Source organism: Polypterus senegalus, chromosome 7 (assembly GCF_016835505.1).
Source record: "Polypterus senegalus isolate Bchr_013 chromosome 7, ASM1683550v1, whole genome shotgun sequence".
NCBI classification, from domain to species: domain Eukaryota; kingdom Metazoa; phylum Chordata; class Cladistia; order Polypteriformes; family Polypteridae; genus Polypterus; species Polypterus senegalus.
Genome location: NC_053160.1, coordinates 36,965,682 through 36,986,055, shown reverse-complemented (window position 1 = coordinate 36,986,055; position 20,374 = coordinate 36,965,682). Strand labels below are relative to the sequence as shown.

The following is a 20,374-nucleotide window of genomic DNA, read 5'->3' as shown; positions in this document are numbered from 1 at the left end:
AAGTAAGATGCTTTTTGATATTTCTATACTTTTGAAAACCCTACTGAGAATATATTAGGCTACATGCATGTTGTTAGCTTGTTTTCCTTATGGCCACATAAATTTCTTTCTTTAATACAAACGAATACAGTCAACTCACAGCCAATACTACAAAGACTAGATTCTATGTTGCATTTTTTTTGTTGTTGTTGTTAAGCTACTGTTAACTCTAGCAAAACCAAATAGGACGAAGCTTAAAAAATGTGTTTGCTTAAAATAACATATCTGCTAAAATAGGCCTGATAGAGGATATGCTATACTATGTTTAATACTGATTAACAATTTATAAATTGTCAGGTTAAAAGACTTTCTCACAGTCACATAAGCAAGTCATAGAAGAAAGATGGTAAATTAACTGGCCAAACATGTGGTCTGAAGTCCAGAGCTTTAACTGCTACCCTATCCAGAGCAGCCCTGTTGCATCTGAAGTTTCCAGAACAACCTCCGACATCCTGTGACCCTTATCTGGGAAAAAAAGTTCTGTTACTTTGTCTCTTTAACTAATTGTCTTTTCTATATATTTGAAAGTTGCATGTTTGACTAGAACTTTACTAAAAAAGCTTATTTAAAGTAATTTTCCTTTACAGGTTCTTCCACTATTCTGAAACCTACTACACATTAAATATTTTCATATAAAAAATCACCAATAAAACCAAACATACAATTGAACTAAGTAAATAAATATATGTCACCTTATCATTAGAAATGCTTATGAAAAATACAGTATACATTTAATTTTTATTTTTATCTAATAATATAGTTCAGTTTTCTGCAAGTGCTTAGTGGATGCAAAACTATGTATGTGATGTCACAAATAAATATTGTACACACAGTAAAGTGGCTTGTACAAGACTAAACATGATTATGCAATAGGTTCAACTGACAATCCTTAATACAATGGAATGCAAATATTACAAATGTTGAAAACACTATATCCAACAAGATCACTAAAACAGCTACTAGGGTGCTGAGAAAAAAAAAATTACAGAAAAGAATATTTCCAAAAAAACTATAAAAATCTAAATATAACATAAATAAGTACTGAATATTTTTTCAAAACCCCTTCAAGACAAGAAACGAAAAACGAAACACCACACTCTGCATGGAGCAGCATTTGGCCAATCACATTTCAGACAACTGTTGAAAAGTTCAATATGGCAATTTCACAGTCCGTCACATCACATACACATAACCAAAAAATATAAGTGGACCGAACAATATTCAGTTCACAACATTTCAGTCATACAATGACTAAGCACAATGGAATAACGGAAAATGGAAAATACAGATTCATAAGATGAGTAGCAATCATTAAACTATCCTAAACTGCATAGCTTGCAAATTTCAAGTATACAGGGTATTTTCATAACTGGAATGTCCTTTTTCCACAGATGATCAAATTCACTAAAAGGCTTCATTATTCCTATTAACATCACACAGTGGATACTAACACCACCTCTATATACACCAAATGAAAAACAGATCTGCAATGCAAATAATGACATGTCTGTACTGATTCCACTGTATGCTTATAAATTAATTTCCTTCCACAATTTAAAGAAATGGAGACTCTTTTGGCCATATTGTACTTAGCATACATTCTATTGCGCATTATTCCTAAAGAAACATGCTCTGCTATAACTCAGTAGGGTGAAAACAAGTATGAAGGGAGCAGTTATTATACAGTCGAATGGCAGTAGGCAAGAAGCAGCACATGGAATTATTGGTTGGATAAAGTTGTTCCCCACTGTCAGTTAAACTGAATAATATTATTTGCATTTTAGGTTCACTAACCAATCTAATAGGCCCTTGATTCCCATTATTGAAGATGCAGAAGTTAGGAAGTCCATTACCATTTTTGTTATATAATTTGTTGCTAATAGATTATGATAAATGTGTTCCGAGGCTTTTTGGGTAAGACAGAGATTTTGAGGTCAGATTTTACTACTACTTGTTTGCTACTAATTTTTATCTAGAACTGAAATGTTGACAGAATTATGGGTTGATCCAGAACCAGTTATAATATTGTACAACATTCTTGTAATCCTGAGTCCCATGTCTTGCTATTTATAGTACCACCCTTAAAACTTAAACATTCAGCAAGCTTGTATCAATTTCTATGTACTTTACATTTTGTACATATAATCGCAAAATTTGCTGAAATTTCGACAAAAGTTGTTTTTCTTATGTAAATGAAATGATTGATAAGATGTCTTCCAGATTATTTTAAAAATGCAGATGAAAAGGCACAAACAAAGTTAAACTGCAATACATGACTAAAAAGGAGTGCAGAATCTGAGAGGTTGATCAAATGCCTCTAGAAAAGCCTATCCTAAAATCACCATCACATTCTTAATGATTTTACCTTCTGCTCTGCAATTTCTATTTTAGCAGTATTCACAAGCAAAAGAATTCTGCAGTGCAGAATAAAAATAATCCAATATAATACACCAAAGGTAGCTTCGCCATTCTAGGTTTTTAATGGTAGATGGGTCATAGGCAATCCCAGAAAAGTCTACAGGATTTTACACATGCACAGACCTCTCAATGCACACTTAAATTTTTATCTCAAAAAGTAGAAAAAAAATTGGATTTTATAAATAAAACTAAAACAAAAATATACTGTTCACTTTTGTTCAGACTTCAGTAATTTTTGTATTGTGCTTACTCAAGTGAAAATGGCATATTCTGGAAATTCTGGTATCATTAGGAATCAATGATACAGAACAACGGACATTTGACCATTCTTTGGATCCAATGTGTGTTTATGTAAGGTTTGGTTACATTAGCTTTAGCAATTTACAAATGTACAAAGAGGATGAGTTGAAACACAGCCAACATTGACAGGGATAGGTTTTGTGGGTAATATGTAATGTGAAATCATTACGCAAAATAATTTTTCATTAAATAATGTCTTCAACCTTTTGACACACAGCTTGTAAATAAATTAAAGCAATCAGAATTTACATTCATGTAGATGTACATATATAACCTACAACTCAAATCATGGTTGCAGATACATGGTTAAAATTCATTTTCACTCCATGATACAAGAATATTTCTATATATTAAGCAATTAGAACTTAGAAATGTATTGCTATCAACAACAACTTGTATGAAACATGACCTGGCACTAATATCCTATTATCTGGGGTGCCTTCCCATCTTTCTATGTTTACGTTTAGTGTACATTATCCCGAGTTGGTAGAGGCTTTCTTTAAATAGTAAGATCTTTCGGGTAATGTAGTACAGTTGAGCAGAAATAATCTGGAAACTATTTCTTCGCCTATGGCATAACTGTCTATTAAAACTGATTTAACAAGACTAAGACAGTGTTTCGCAGTATTATCCAAAAACATTTTCGTAACTATTCCAAAAAATAATGAAAGATAAATAAAGTTGATGGTGTTTTAATATTATAAACAAAATAACAATATCAAATTATCATTCGTTCTAAAAAGCTGTGGTTGCCAGCCGCTGGTCTGCTGACTATATCCACAAGAAAATTTTGGTGGTCTGCAGAGAAATTTGGACATTATTTCAATTATATAAAACTGAAAAAATGAAAACTGATAAAAATTTATTAAAGAAACGTTAAAGTTCCTTACGATTATCAGACTCAACTCTTGAGTTACCTTGCCTCTTATGCCCCAAATGCTCCCACATTTGAACATAAGCTGGATCCATAAGTATTATAGTTACATGATCACAACAGTCAAAGAGCTCAATGAATATCGGTTCTCGTCCCATTGTTTTGCTGGGCTTATTTATGAAGTAAATTGCCGTCTGTAACACAATACTGGTTTTTATTCCTCACGATACTCTTCTTAGGTAAGTACCAGTGATATTTTTATTGTTTTATTTTAAATCTATACAATGTTCTATTTAATGGCATCGAAGATCTTAAGTTTGATAACTATCTTGCGTCTTGTTTGCTTTTAGATCCGAATAAAATCAAGGTTAGGTATTTTTCACCAACCAAAATTACAAAAATACACCACAAATTACCAACACAACACCCCAAATCAAAAAAAGGGTGAGAAAAAACAACCAAGCATCTTGCACTTTTTTGGTAATACTTTGTGTAAATGTGAGTTGGTCAATGAATCACAGCTTCCACAGCACCTGGAAGGAAAACAGAACTGGAGGCAGAGGGAAAAAGTTTAAAGTTTCAAGAAAATATGATGGAGACTAATTGAAGTTTGATTTTATTCAAGAGCCTGGAAGTGAGCTGGATCCACAGCCACTTTGCGTTGTGTGTTCTGAGAGTTTATCCAAGGATGCCATTAAACCTTCAAAACTCAGCAGGAACTTGCAGTCAGAACACCCAGATTTAGCTAAGAAGCCAGTTGAATATTTTCAAAGAATGCGTGAAAATATACAAAAGCAAACAAGTTCATTAGCAAAAATCACTGTTAAAGATAATTCCTTAGTAAAGGCTTCTTTTTTGATGAGAAAAAACATATACATTTGGAGAAGAATTAATTAAGCCTTGCTTGTTACAAGCTTGTGAAGAGATTTTGGGGAAACAGGCTGTCCAGAAACTGAAAGTAATTCCTGTGTCTGCTAACCCTGAAGCACAGAATTGAAGATAAGGCCGAAGATACTGAAAAATCAAGTGATTGAATTGGTGAAAAATTCAAAGCTTTATTCAGTTCAACTTGACAAATCAACAGACATAACTGACAAGGCCCTCCTCCTTTGTTTCATGACGTATGAGTGCCAAGGAGAGTTAAATGAAGAACTCCTCTATTCATTCAGTTTTCCGGGTAGAACAACCATCTCCAAGATTTTCGATGCGTTTGATGTTAATTTCCTGAGACATGGTATTGAATGGAATAAATGTGTTGATATATGCACAGAAAGTACAATCATGACCAGGCATCATTCAGGAGTTGTTACAAAAGTAAAAGATGTTGGACACACAGACATCTTGTTTACTCATTGTATTATACATTGTGAGCAACTTGCGGTGAAAAGAATAATCACCAGAACTAGACAAAGTACTCTCTGATGTAATTAAAATTGTAAATGAAATTTGGCAGAGATCTCTCAGTTCTCAAATATTCAAGGGACCTTGTGAAGAAATGGGCTTGCAAATTACTCATCTTCTTCACGCTGAGGTGAGATGGCTATTGAGAGGCAAAATACTAAACTGATTATTCAACCTGAGTGAAGAAGTAAAGTTATTCTTCCAGCAGCAAAATAATTTAAAGTTCCAAGATTTCTTCTCCAACGAGGATTGGTTAGGTAAGCTTGCATATCCGTCAGATATTTTTTCTTTCTTAAACAGGCCGAACACATATACATCCTTGCAAAGGACATCTTACAAACATGTTCGCATTGCAAGGTAAAATGGATGCATTTCAAAAGAAAATATTCCTGTGGCAAACATGATTAGCTGAAGAAGATATGCAAATGTTCCAGAATCTTAACAAGTATGTGAAGAGAATGTCCACAACAGGTATTAACTCTTGTTTGACAGCACTTAAAGTCATTCACAGAATCTTTTGGCTGTTATTACCCAAAATAAGAGGACCCCAGAAATGGAAATATGTAGACAATGGACCCATTTTCATCAGAAACTAAAGATAGCAAATTGAGGATGAAAGAAAAGGAAACCCTAATCAATCTATCATCCAACAACAGTTTCAAAGCTAAATTACACTCAAACCCATCCAGAACTTATTTTTGGCTCTCCTTAAAAAGTGAGTACCCAGTGTTGAGTGAAAAGACCATCAAAATTTTGATTCCATTCAGAACAACTTACTTGTGTGAAAAGACATTTCTCATCTGTTATGGAAATCAAAAACACATACCACTGTCTTCTTGAAATACATGAATCTATGTGTTCCAGTTACATCATTGGAGTCAAGAATCCATAAACTAAATTTCAAGCAAATAAAGTGGTCCAGAAACATGATCAGCCTAGCTAACCAGAATAGTTATGAAAATAATATTAAGAACAGAACATTGTGTAAATTTTAAAAAGTTACAATCTTTTGACATCAAAAAAAAAAACAAACTTAATGTCAGGTCATTAAAATTAGTAATTAAAATAGTGCCTAACGTCTGAAGCAGTACTAAAGTTAAACAGATATAAATCACGCTCCATGGCCCTTAACAGTTAAATGATATTTCTATGACTTTTACTGCAGATCTATGCATTAAATATGAAATACATAATAATTTGATTCAATTCTTTTCATGCTCATTACTTTTTTTACTGAAGGGAAGACTCAGATCACTTAGAGATTTAAACACAAGTTAGGGTAACTGAAACGTACTGTATCTAACCTTGTAACAAGAAAATATAACCACACATCAATTGAAAACTAGGGGCATTTTACCAATAAATTCACACTGAATTGTCTACCATCATTTAAACAGATAATGACAAATTCACCTATACTTCCATTATTACTAGTACTAAGGAGCTCCAACAGGATAAAGGTGATTAAAAGCTTCCATCAAAAGCAAAACAGAAACTGCAAACTCATCCCAACTAAAATACACAAAGACAGGAATTCCAAGAGAGCACACTCACTAACATGCTATAGTCTAAAGAAACATTTGCTTAACATACAGTAGCTGTTGATGTTGTAATAAAACAGCAATCCACCTAGGGTACGTTTCTGCATTATGGCTCTTGCTGTTTTATTAGATTCTGGGTTTGAATTAATAAGTTGGAAAATGGATGCAATTTTAAGTGAGTAGAGCTTTCGTTTTTTTTTTTTTGTAAAATAAATAATAATGAATTAAAAAAACATAAAGGGACAGTTTGGCTTTTAGATTAAAATTTGTTTCACCAAGGATTACTTTTTTTTTTTTTTTAAACTTAATAATGAAATGAAAATGTATCACCAAGAAACAGACTTCTGTTTTAAAATAAAAATAAAGTAAAACAAAATGTTACAGCATTCTTTCCATTTAAGTAAAGAGGCCTGTTCTTGCCACAACTATTTTAACGTTGTAATGGACCATCTAACATAATGTCAGTTATACAAACCACATATTTAACTTGGAAACATATGATTAGGAAGTACAAAACAGAAGCAGTAAAAACCTGATCAGCACATAAGTGTCACAAAACCATGAACATGTTCTTGGTAGTTTTTGCATAGTTGACAACTGAAGAATAAAACTGTTTTTTTGCTATTAAAAAAAAAACTAACAGAGCAAAACTTTAATAAACTATATATAAATAAAAGAAAGAAGCGTGCTTTTATAACTTAACAGGTGACAACATCTTACAGTTAATTACAGAAAAAAGGCAAGCACCCTTAGTTTTTTCCTTTTTTGATTAGCTAGAAAAACCAAACACTTAAAAATGTTTTACTGCAACCGACAGAAACCAGAACTTCTCACGAGGCTTTGATAAGGGCCACAGCTAGCCTTTATTAATTTTCAGTCATTTTTTTGTGCCAGTTGCATGTTAATTTAAGGCAGGCTGCATCAATCAGAGGAGTTTTTTTTTTATTTTGTAAACAAAATAAATACACTGTGAGACCAAAGCAACTGAATTTACCCAATTTATATTTTTCCTTCAAGGACAAACTGACAATATCATATTTATGCAAATATGAAAGAATACCTTGCTATTCCCTGAAAAATAGAAAATGTTATTAAAGTCTGAAATACAACACTACTCATTCAATTTAATGGAAAACATTTAACATACTGTAAATGGAATTATCAAGGTACCCATTTCCTAAACCTGCTGTACAAGGAGGAACAAAAGTTTTGCCCATAAACCATGACCTCTCAAGTTAGAAACAGACACACAGTTCATGGAATAAAGGAATGAGATTTACAAACACTGTTATTCCAACTGTTCTGAAAATCTGCTTTCTGTTTCAGTATTCCTCAGAGGTTAGCCGTCTTAGAACTAAAAGCCGCAAGGCAGGAATGAGCACTAAGTGTTGGACCACCAATTAAGAAAGTACACACTGTCCCCCATGTTGGTATATTTTGGAATCATCAAATGATCCTACGCCTGTTTTTGTACTGGATGAGAAATCCAACACCAACACTCAAAATAGCCGCCAACTTTATTCAGGCTGATGACCAGTCAAGAACAGAACCGAGAACCAAATGCTATAAAGACAATACATCTATCCATCCTATAAAGATTTAACAGAACCCCAATTCCAACCCCAAAAGGTACACTGGTGTATACCTGTTAAACAATACTGTTCACCAAGCAATTGAACAAAGGAGAAACAACCGTCTGAATCTTTATTATTCTCGACCCTTTTAATTTTTATTAAATCAGTTGAGGTTAGGTATTTATTTATTCATTCATTCATTCATTTTTTGTACTTCGCTTTAAATACCTTTTCTGGCCTTTTATGCAGCTAAAGGTGAACGTGGAGTCCGAGTATCGAAAATCTGCAGAAAAAGAAAAACAAAAAGTACAATCTTAATAATTGTGTGCCAACAGTTCAAGGCTACAAATCCGCACAACAATCAAGGTAACAGCAGCTACGGCTGCTGGGAAATCCCCTTTCAACAAGTGCAGTTTCCATGGAAACACCTGAAGGGATTTCCACTGACCACCGCCACTGCTACAATCGCATAACAGACGTGACATCCAATTGGAAACTCTGCCCTATTAATTCACCCTGGTTTTTATTGCTCATCTATTCACGGTACCTACAGTGTACTTTTGCGGAGTATTAAAAATGCTTTGAACGTGCTGGAACATGCCAGCGTATATTAACCTGGTGACACGCAAATTAGAAATAAAAGAATTACAAACGGGATCGACTACACTGGACAAACAGCGTATAAATAAGACAAGATACCCGGTGTATTAAAAGAGCAATAATGCAATTCTTTCTTAGTATTATCACGACATAAGTCTTGGTAGAAAACCCTTAATATGAATTAGTCTATTAATACAATTATCCAAACATTAAATTACATATTCATCCTCACGAAATCATATTCGTATGAACACAATCGAGTGGCGTGGCTTTAAAAGTACAACTCACCAGAAAAAGGGCAGTTCTTCTCTGCCTTGCAGCTCTGGATTACAATGTCGACGTCTTTTTGTATTCTCTCTTGCCGTGAACACATCCCCATGAAATAAAATCAACTTAAATGTCTTATTGTGTTATTTACAGCACGTGTATGCGTGCCTTAGTATGGAGATCTATCTATCGATCTGTCTCTTTCTCTCTAGATATATGTGTATTTTTATACAGAAGGACAGACAGACATAAATGAGTTCAGGCTCGCTGATGTTGTACTCCAATCGCAGGCAGTGCTTTTTCCAAACGGGACGCTCTCCTTATTGTATTCTTGTGTAGGCTCCTCCAGGTGTGTCAAATCAATTATGCTACGAGACTCTAGGTTTGCTCTTATCCGTAAAACAACAGATTTCGTTGTTCATCGGGGAAAGCAGGCGCTTGCTCCCTGTCGATGCACTGCTATATTTCAGACAGATAGTCCTTTCAATACCGGAAGCCACAACCTCCACTCAGTATCACGCAGCTAAAGCGCAACAATGGCGATTTGGAAACATACAGAAGAAGATGTCGTTTGCATTGATGTGGGTCTAATGCTCGCACATCCGATTCTTTGCAAGCGGCGAGAAGCGCTTTTCGTCGGCTTCGTCTTCGCGTCTCCCTTTGAACTGCATACAGCGGAGCGGCCGTTCTCACCGCGGGGTTTCTCTCGTATTTAGCGCACTCCTGCAAACTAATCGGACGCTCGGCGCTTTCGTGCCACATTCAGAGCGAATCAGCAATTTCCCAATTACAAGTATAGCAGAAGAAAACGGCTTTTATCTTCTTGTACAGTGTTTCTCCAAACGGAGCTTTACTACCTGCCCTCCAGCACAGTTTAAACATGGGACTGTCTCGTGACGTCACGGGAATGAGCACAGCTGCCTGCAGGTGCCTCACGTCATTGCTTTGCACCTGAGGTACGTGTAAGGGGTTTTTGTACACCAAATTTTAGTATACTGTTGAACCTTTTTTATTATATATGATGACTAAATAAATAGAACTTGTTAAAATTATTAATGATCAGGAAATCATTATTTCTTTATTAAAAAGCTGGTAATGCTCTTTTTTAAAAAAACACAAAAAAAATCTAAAGCAATCCAACAATGCAGCAATACTTTGCACTTTAAAAACCTTTTAGAAAAGAAACTAATTGCTAATAAAATGCATGTCCTATAAAATCATGTATGAGCTAAAAATATGTTAGGTTTCACAAATAATGTACTGTACTTTCATCCAAACATTTTCAAAATTTGTGTATTCCAATTATAGGGATAGAGACAGGAACCAACCCCTTTGCGGACCAAATGATTACATGCATCCACACAAACTCATACCAAAACAATGTGGATTAGCCAATCAACCTAACACAAACAACTTTCAGATGATGTGAAACCCAGTACCTGCAAAAACCTCATGCACAAACAGGCAGTTTCGATGCTGTACCTGAAATCAGTATTTTACACAGCGACCATATAGTTGACATCTTTAAATAACAATGTGACTTGACATTGAGTGTCACGGTAATGAAGTGGTTAACACCAGAACCTGCCATCATTAACTGACCTGTTTACTGCCTGGGTACAGTTTTCATATCCTTCTTGACAATGCATTTGTTTTCACTCTTCTAAAGAGGTGCACGTCAAGTTGAGTGGTAGCTATGAAGTGACCCGGTGTTAGTGCGTTTCCCTGTGGTGGACTGGCACCTGCTCTGAGGGTGTAACCTGCCTTGTTGGTGTCATATTTATATATTTCATCAATTTGTTCTTGTTCCAATCTGTTTCATTATTTCATAATTAATGTACTTTATAAGCTGGCATTTCTGTGTTCTAAAGGCTACTGTTTCCCATGACGATAAATTCAAATAAATTGGTCAGAAAATGGAAGGACAGATTTAGCTGTGTAATGCATAATTTGACTGTCTGAGATTTGCACACTGTTCTGCTTTCTGGTGTCACTCTTCAAACTGTTATATACACAGTGATAATACTGAACCTGGGATCCATAATCAATTTGACCTTAACTAATTTTATCTATTTACTCTGATATTTACAAAAACTAACACATCAGAGATGTTATTTTTAATAATAGTGTAACAATGAAAACATTTAATTATTCTTTGACTCGCACTATGTGTCCCTTCTTTTTATAGAATGACACACCCATGCACTCACTGTGATTTCACTAGAACACCTTGCAAAATGGTTACATTCTTTCATATTTTAAACACTATCTTCTCTGTAGACACTTAATTTTACAAAGTAATATTCTCACTATCTATACTTTCAAGAATGTCAGTTTGACATTGGACAACTCTCTCTCTTTTAATTAGCAGATTTCTTCTGTAACACAATCCTTTCACTTATTCCTTCTTCCAAAATATCTGGCTGCCATTCAGCTTTACATTCTGTCTTCAGCTTCAGTTTTTATACAGTATGTCTGTGCTTCTCACAGACCTTAGTCCCTAGTTTTTCTATGTTCTTGACCCCAAGCTGTGAAAGAAACTTCCCAGGGTCACTTTGCACTGCTTCCAATATAATAATGTTCAGGCAGCACAGAAATGCTAGAGCTTTCTAGTTTTCTGCTCTCCTCTGGATATTTACAGCTTTTTGACCGTATCAAACATCAATTAATTGCATTTTTGTTATGTGGTTAGTTTATTATTTAGTCTTATTACTAACAGCAATACCAAGATTCTTGTGGTCTTTAATTTCATTCTTTGCTGCCTGCAAAATTGAAGCATTTATGTCAACCACTCAATTAATTGAATGAGCATTTAATTTTTTATTAGGTTTCATTGCGGTGAAGTCTTCAGATAAATAAACAATAAAAACACGTTGAATTTCTTAACAAAATGTATCCAGTACAGCATCATAGGGAGGCTAAGACTATCTCAGCAATAATAAGCTCAAGGCAGGAATCACTGTAGGTGGAATATTGCAGGATGCATTAAAGCATGCAACTTAGAGTAACCCATTTCTTATTTTTTATAATTCTTATTCCATACAAAACACAATTTTATGTATGCCTGGGTTTTCAAATCAATGTCTGTCATTTCCATCTTAAGATATTCTTTGCAGTTGGGTGTTTTGATTTTTTTCTTGCTTTATATAAAATCAGGGCTGCATGTTTCAAAAATTACTCACAGCAAGAGTGAAAGAATGACAGACTAGCATCTCAATTTTACCAACTGCTCAAAGTTGCAAATATACCAGATGTATACTTGAAAACACTATACAAATCATACCTTACTAAATAAATCCATACATCTTGTATAATATGGTAAGAGAACTAAAAATGGATAGATGCAAGTACAATTATATTTATTAAATGTAGGGTTTATACAATTCCTCTTAAGATACTAAGAACAAAATAAACTATAATTCAGATCAATATATTATTTACAAATCATTAAACCAGTGTGAATATGCAAACTAACATTTCTTAAATGCCACTGTACAAATCAATAGTCCCAAATTACACAAAAACAAATTTTAGACAATAAACATTTATGAATTACAAGTAATAAATACATAAATTTTAATATTTCCTGTAAGGCTATTTATTTTGCTTCTGGTATAATGCAAAACATGTCTGCTTCTTTGGGTTTGGAGTAGGCCTGGAAATCGATTAAAAAAACTTAACCATTTAATCACATACATTTTTGATATTAATGGCAATTAATCACATCTCAAAGTAAAACATATAATTATGAAATTAATATATATAAATCATGAAGTAAATACAAACTGAATCATAAATTTAATGGCATAGTTTAAAATTAAACAATGACCTTAAACCTGAACTTTTAACAAAATACTACTTGAGCAAGTACAACCTGTATTTGAATGCTGTCCTAGAAGGCAAGTTGAAAAGAAAGCAGTAAGAAAATGAGGCCAATGTATTATTTATCAAATTGGATTATCATATAAGACACAGACATGTCAAAGGAAAAAATGATTGAAACAACTGTTGAATGTAACTTTGAATGAATTGCTGAAGACTGATTTAGTTTAAACAATAGGCATCTCTTAAACTGGCATACATTAAAACTTGTGTTAAAACTCCATAATTACTATCCTCAGTTGTTCATCAGCATCATTGACTTGATTATACTCTGCACAAGTGTTTTTCAACTGGCGCACCTTGAAAATAACAGTGTAGTGCCCCTGGGTGCTGACCTGAGAGAGACACGCTCCTCATGTGTTTGAGACCTTTGTGATCGCCATTTTGCAAATACGGCACTGAGGGCCAGTGTGCATATGAGTTGCCTCTGACCCTGGGCCAGTGGAGTGAGGCAGAGGAAAGACTGTCTGTATGAGCGGGCAAAGGGACAAAGCAGCAGGAAAATGCATCCAAAGTAATCTCTATATGTTGTGTCTGCAAACATCAATCTCTGAGCTGCTTTTTTTGCTATCCCCCTGTCTTGTCCCTCCTTTTGGACAGTTTAGCACGTGTATAGATTTAATGTTTTTGTGGTTGGCAGAATCGTGGTGTCCCTTGGGATTTTTTGGCTTACAAAATGTGGGCCACCACAGAAAGACAGCTGGAAAACTAATGTTTGGTGTACCTTCACCTTTGCTCCTGGCATACAAACAAGATTTCCATATTGCTTAAAAACTGACACCGTGCATTACTTGGATGGTGGTTGTAATCTTTGCATAAATTAGCGAAGATAAACTGTAAACTTGAACATAGGTAGGGATAATCATTACACTTTTATTTCGTAGGATTTTGTCATTAGGGCAGTCAGCACTGTAAGCTGGCAGGTTAAATACCACTCAAAGATAACTTATTTAGCACTTATGGGATATGACATTGATTCAATCTTCTTATAGAAAAATGAAATGAAAATAAGAGTGCAATTTTTATCTTTGCAACTTTTCTCTGGCATTGCACCATGACTGCCGTAAACCCGCCTCTCTACTTCCTTTCCACCCACTTCTCTGCCCCTATGTCAGTATGTATAGATCAAGAAAATGAACACCAATGCTATGTATTTACATGTGGTGTATCATTGTGAATCACATAACACGAAAAATTGTAAACCTTTAAAATTTTATTTCATAAAAGTTTTAAAGGTAGTACATCAATATGGTACTGAATGCATATGTAGTTGTTTAGATACACACTTGACTTATTTATATTATTGTCTCATAATGTTAAAAAAAAAAACCTGAAATTGTCACCCTGACCAAAGCACTGCCTGAGGCATTTGCTCATTGCTGGCCCTGGATGCGACAATATTTTTTAAAACGTTAAACAGGCCACATTAATCACAAAAATTAACACGTTAACTTTCCCAGGTGTAGTTTGGAGTCTATATTGTTTGTTTTTGTAGTCATAGCCACATTTCTTTCCAAGTGTTTCATGAAGCCTGGAAACAATGAGCACTGTAGCCTATGTTGGCAGCAAAATGCACACGAAAGAATCTTGTTCTGAGCAGAATCTTATAGTTATCACACATGTATGTTCTGCCAAGAAGTGGGAAGTGGCAGCCATAAGGGCAGAAAATGGCAGGTCAGAAGACGAAATGTTATTCAGAAATATAATAGTCTAAACCAATAAATCAGGCCCATCTGTTGTAAGAACCAGAACATAAATCAAAATTATAATCAGTAACACATAACCTAATTAGTTTGCCATAAATCTTTAACAATAAACAAACTAAACTCTTAAAAATGTATTTGCAAACATGGATCTGCAATGCCATCTTGTACAGTAAGCCATTACTTCAATTACATCACTCAGCACAACTTCTGGAAGACATCACCTAGAAACCCATGAACGTGGATCTAACAACAGTTGCTCAAAATGGAGGTGCTTATAACAAAATTGTGTTATGGTATTTTCTAAAACAAGCAAATAATTTTTATAATACATAACAATAATTGATACCGAAAGTAAATATGTTTTTGGAATCCTCATATTAAAGAATGCAAAAAACAGTTCACAAGTATGTATAATTCTGGAGGAAAAATTACTAAATATGTACAATCATAACATTTATGCCCCCATTTTCTCATCAACTGCTATTACTATTTATGCTAACACATTATGAACAGTGGGATTCTTTATAGCAGCCAGTAATGTGTGAATCACAATCTGAGCTGCCTCTGTCGTCTCTTTATCTAATGATTTGATAATGTTTTCGGTTACTGTTTCATTATAAAAATATTTTTTAATATCACACTTAAGCTAATTAATATTTTAGTTACGAATATAAATCAATAAGTGAGAGTTCAATTAAAAGTAAAACAGAATGGATGACCAGGACCTATATTGGAAGCCCTTCTTTTTAAAGGCTATTGAGATTAACAGATAAAAATACAGACATTTTCATTGCTTTCAGCCACTTCCTAATGTTCTATTTAACATTTATAGACTATGTCTTGTTTCTGGGAATTTAGAAAACATGAGGGGAAAAAGGTACACCAAGGGATCATGCAAACATGAACACAGACAATTACTGGGCATAGGATTTGAACTCACTGATCCAGTGAGGCAGAAGTAGCAGCCATTCTGCTCTTGCCCCTTAATACTTTCTACAAAATCTAAAGTCACCTATAAATATGTTTTATGTACTGTGAAAAAAATTCTATGATCAGCTACTAGTAAAACCAGATCCTGGTTGCTCTACATCTTCACACTTACTACTTTTAATGTTTTGATACTCTTTCATATTGTTCTCAGTTATCTAACCTTGGTTAAAGTCATTTTCCTGGTAGTGACTTGAATGTCAGGGAAGGAACAACAAATCCATTCTTTATATCAGTGTTTAAAGGTGACATGGACCACCAAGTTATTCTTAAGGTGAGAGTTTGTCTTTTGCAGTTCCTGTGGTGTCTCCATTTTCTGTTTGGTGCTAAGATTCCTTTATTTACTCAAGTCCATTTTTGTTTTCATCTTAAAATATCTTTTATTCAATAAAATCCCCCAGCAAGATAGCAAAGGTTCTAATTTGGAAATGATCTCATTCATTTAGAAAATGGACGGCTAAGATGGTGCTCCACTGACAGCAGTATTTATTTTGCCCTTTATCATCTATTCAGGATATCCTGTATTTCTTAAATCTGAGAGGAATCACTTAAACGTACTGTATATAAAAACATGAGGAGGAACAAAAGGGGAGAAAAAACCCTCAAAGAGAAGGAAAAAGCAGCTAAACATCTGTTCAAATTTAAGTCAGTCTCAAGTTCACAATACATCCTACAACATGCTGAGAAGAGGAGACGGGCAAAGGAATGAATCATCCAAGACTTCATGATGCAGTATCAACTGCTGCTGGCAATGATTGTGCAAGTAAAAATGGAAGTGAGGCGATCACAACTTTTGAGTGGTATATCTATCACTACCAACAGCCCCTGTGGGTCAATAGCATCAACATTTTCTGGATACTTAACTCCACCTTCTAAACATGAAGAAGACAAAGACGAGTTGTGTGAGTTGAAGATACTGATTACCATACTCAGGGGGGATATAAAGGACATAAAGGAGGATATAAAAGGGACATAAATGTAAATAAAGAAAATACACATCTGAATAGATACACTGAACCGACAGACAGACAGACTACTGTACATGATAAAGACAATTTGATGTCGATTTGAAGACAAAAAGATGAGATCATATTTGAAAACAGTCAAATGTGTATTTTCCCAGATTTCTCTTCCTCTACAGCTTCAAAATGAGCTGCTTTCCACAGCACCAAACAGTGTTTCCACAGACCTGAGATCAGATATAACCTCTTGTTTCCACCTAAACTGAAAGGAACACTCAATAGCCAATTCTATTACTTTAGCCAGAAGCAGAAAAATAGCTAACAAGTCTAATTACAACATCCTTTAAAACATGAACAAGGGTTACATCATGTCTATCAGCTTGCAACTTGGGTCTATGTTTAATCTAACACTTTTGCCACAACTATACTCTTTTTTTCTCCTTTTTCAGTTACTATATTGTAGTTTGTTAAAATATAGGGGGATTTGGGTAACCATTACGTAAATTAAAGTGATTAGAGTAGATTTAATACAAAAGTATATGGGGGATGATAAGCTTACTGTATATGCACATAAAAGTATTTACAGTATATGTGCATAATCTTTTAGACTGTATGTATGTATGTAAGTATATTAAACTACTTTAATTCCAGTTGCTTATAGGTAGCATTACAGAAGGGGAACAATTAGAACATGAAGTATATAGATAAGCTATGTTTGCCCCTTTCATTTTTTTCCTTCTTACATGAGGCAGTTTAACATGTGAATCTAGATTTGTTGTATTTGGACTGTACTATTATAAGATATCTCAACTTAATCCTTACTACACCACTGTTGGGGTGTCTCTTTTTGTTTTGTTCTGTCTCTTGGCATGTCTGAGGACTGGGACACTTTAAAGTATAGTCTAGTCTGTCTTTGTGGAGGCAAACTAGGAGAGGGTTGGAAGGAAGGAAGGAAAAGTGACCGAGTTACTAATTATGTATTCTTTTTACCCCTAATAACAAGCTCCTTAGTCATAAGACTCAGCAATAGCAATAGGAAATTAGTGTTAAACCTAAATCTTGAAATAACACATTACTTGTAATTAAGATTACAAAATGTTCCCAAATGTTCAGAAGTAGTATTTATATACCAAACATTAAACTTTGTAAGCTTGAATGTCAAAGGCCATATATGAAGAAAACCAAATGTGTGGGAATTTTAATGCACAAAACAATTCCATTCATAACATCAGATGTAGTATCTGACCCAGAAGGGCGTGATGTCATGGTGATGGGTAATTTATTCATTTCTAAAGTAATTCTGATAAATATATATGCACTGTGGACGCTGGCCCAGACACAGACAGGCGGACATCATATTTCACCCAACACACGTTTATTTCTAATAATATTTACAGTGCACAAATCCCAGTGCCTCTTGCACTGATCCCCCAAAGTCCAGGCCTCTCAGTCTCTGTGCCTCTCTCTTGGCCGCCTCCTGCCCTGACTCTAGCTCCGTCCTCTTCCACCCGACATCCGCCGATGACTGGAGGGAGGCGGCCCCTTAAATAGGAACCCGGATGGGCTCCAGCTGCTTCCCGGCATTCCTCTGTAGCCACGCCCCAGTGTGGCGGAAGTGTCGACTGCGCACCCGGAAGATGTCCGGGTGTCCCCTGTCGTCTTCCCCCCAGCACTTCCTGGTGTGGCGGAAGTGCTGGGCTCCCGGGATATTCAGGCACTGGAGCGCCGCCTGGCGGTGGCCACGGGTCCCTACAGGGCTGGGCATTCAAGCCCTTTACCCGAGGCCCCCAACATAACCAGGGCGGACGCCCCCTCGTGGTCTGGAGGAGACACACGCCCTCCTCCGGTCCTCCTGGGCGTACCACACAGGATATTCCGGCACCGGGGCGCCGCCTGGCGGTGGCCACGGGTCCCAGGGCTGGGCTTCCAAGCCCTTTACCCGAGGCCCCCAACATAACCAGGACGGACGCCCCCTCGGCCAGCACCTAATGGGGATGATAGAGATTTTATCTAAAATATATTTGCATCCATTCCCAATATGACCATTCATAAAATTATAATGACTGGAGATGTTAAATGCGTTTTAAGTCCAGACCTAGATTGATCTTCAATTGAAGTGATGATAACATCTAATACTGCAAAGACAATCACTCAGATTGTATTGGATCATAACAGACCCATGTAACATCCAGATTCAAGAGAATATTCCTTCTTCTCGCGAGTACATCTTAGCTACTCAACAACTGACTAGTTCTTCATTCATAATAATTTATTACCTACTATCAAATCTCTAAGTACAACACTATTGTTATCTCTGATCACACTCCTCTTATATTGGAGATTGATCATTGTATCTTTTTCATAAAAATATATTGGACACCAAGAAAATGACAAGGGTTAATCAGTGAGATTTCCAGAATAGATCATGAATATGACATGTCTCCAAATGTGGCATTTTTAAGGAAAAGACAGGCTGAATGCATCAAATATGATATAATTAATATAATTTTGGACAAAAATTTTAAAATACTTATCAAACAGCCTTGGTATTGCAATCACTCTTAATCCCTTAACAGTTGCTGTGTATTTGGTGTACTCCCAGATAATCTTAAAATGGATAAAGACAAATGAATTGTAATAGCCTATACCACACTACTAGCATGTAGCCATATCTTGCTTAACTAGAAGGATCTCAAAACACCTTTTATAAGTCAGTAGGCAAATGATGTTCTGTATTATTTGAAACTGGAAATTAACCAATTTTCGATTAGAGGATATGTTGAAAACCTTTAAAACATGGCAAGACTTAATCGTTTACAATAAGCATTCAAATAGATACTTTGGTGTGTTTTTTTTCTTGCTTTCTCTTCGGTGGGGGTTGAATTCTTGTTCTCTTAGGTTTTCTTCTTTCTGTTTTTTTCACTTTTTTAATTTTCTGGAACTTCTTTTTCCTCAAAATTAATTTTGTAGATATTTGCTATATAAGTTACATACATTTTATCTGCTTGATTGTATACTATGTTACTTTCTTGAAATACAATAAAAAAGGCTCTTAATTAAAATAGTTTTATTAAAATTCCCCAATTTACTGGCAACCATTACCTCTGTTTACAGTAAAACCCAAAACATCTGTATACATTTGCATAAAGTGAAAGTTTGATGTCATTTTGAAAGTCATTCTAGTAGGACATCTGATAAGTTATATTGCAGCTGTTATGAGTAATATGTTTGGAGAATTACTTAGTTTCTTTCCTTGTTTTGTACTTTACGATTTCTTACTGTCTTTGTTTTGTATTCGCTGAGTAGCTAGTTCATCTCTTGTTTTTGTAACATTGACAGTTTTGGATGCCAGTATATTCTCTACTGCATAAGCATGTTCAATTATGTGGTATTTTTAACTTCGTAACACTGATTAACACAGCGTGATGCATATTTCAAATTGTATGCACACCTACAATTTGGACATTTTGATAATGTAAAACAAAACTAACATTTATCTTAAAGATCTAGTTCATAATATTTATCACTAAAATTTTAAAATACCAAAATAATGAAAAAACTAAAAATTAAGTCTGGTATGTTATTAAATTCATGAAGCACACATTTAAATTGGCTCTAGTGTTACTTAGTATGGGTGTATACATTAGTGGCCAAAGGTTTTTTCAATGACATAAATGTTGCATTTTGCAAATTTTTCTGCTTCAGCATTTTCAAATTATTTTTTACATGTTTCTATGGTATACTGAAGAACAATCACAAACATGAATCATAAGTTTTAAAGGCCTTTATTGGCAAATACATCACATTTATGTAAAAAGTCAGT

At 34.9% G+C, this 20,374-nt stretch overlaps 1 protein-coding gene across 1 annotated transcript in view; it reads right to left on the bottom strand.

The window, feature by feature from the left end:
• The window catches only part of parp8 (poly (ADP-ribose) polymerase family, member 8), a 199,795-nt gene extending 189,883 nt beyond the window's left edge, over positions 1-9,912 (bottom strand). The window contains exons 1-2 of the mRNA XM_039758496.1: positions 9,036-9,912; positions 8,376-8,430 (exon numbers count right to left, since the gene is read on the bottom strand). Coding sequence (XP_039614430.1) covers positions 8,376-8,430; positions 9,036-9,126 — 146 coding nt within the window. The 5' untranslated portion in view covers positions 9,127-9,912. The remainder of the gene's footprint in view (positions 1-8,375; positions 8,431-9,035) is intronic.
• Positions 9,913-20,374: the final 10,462 nt, after the last annotated feature.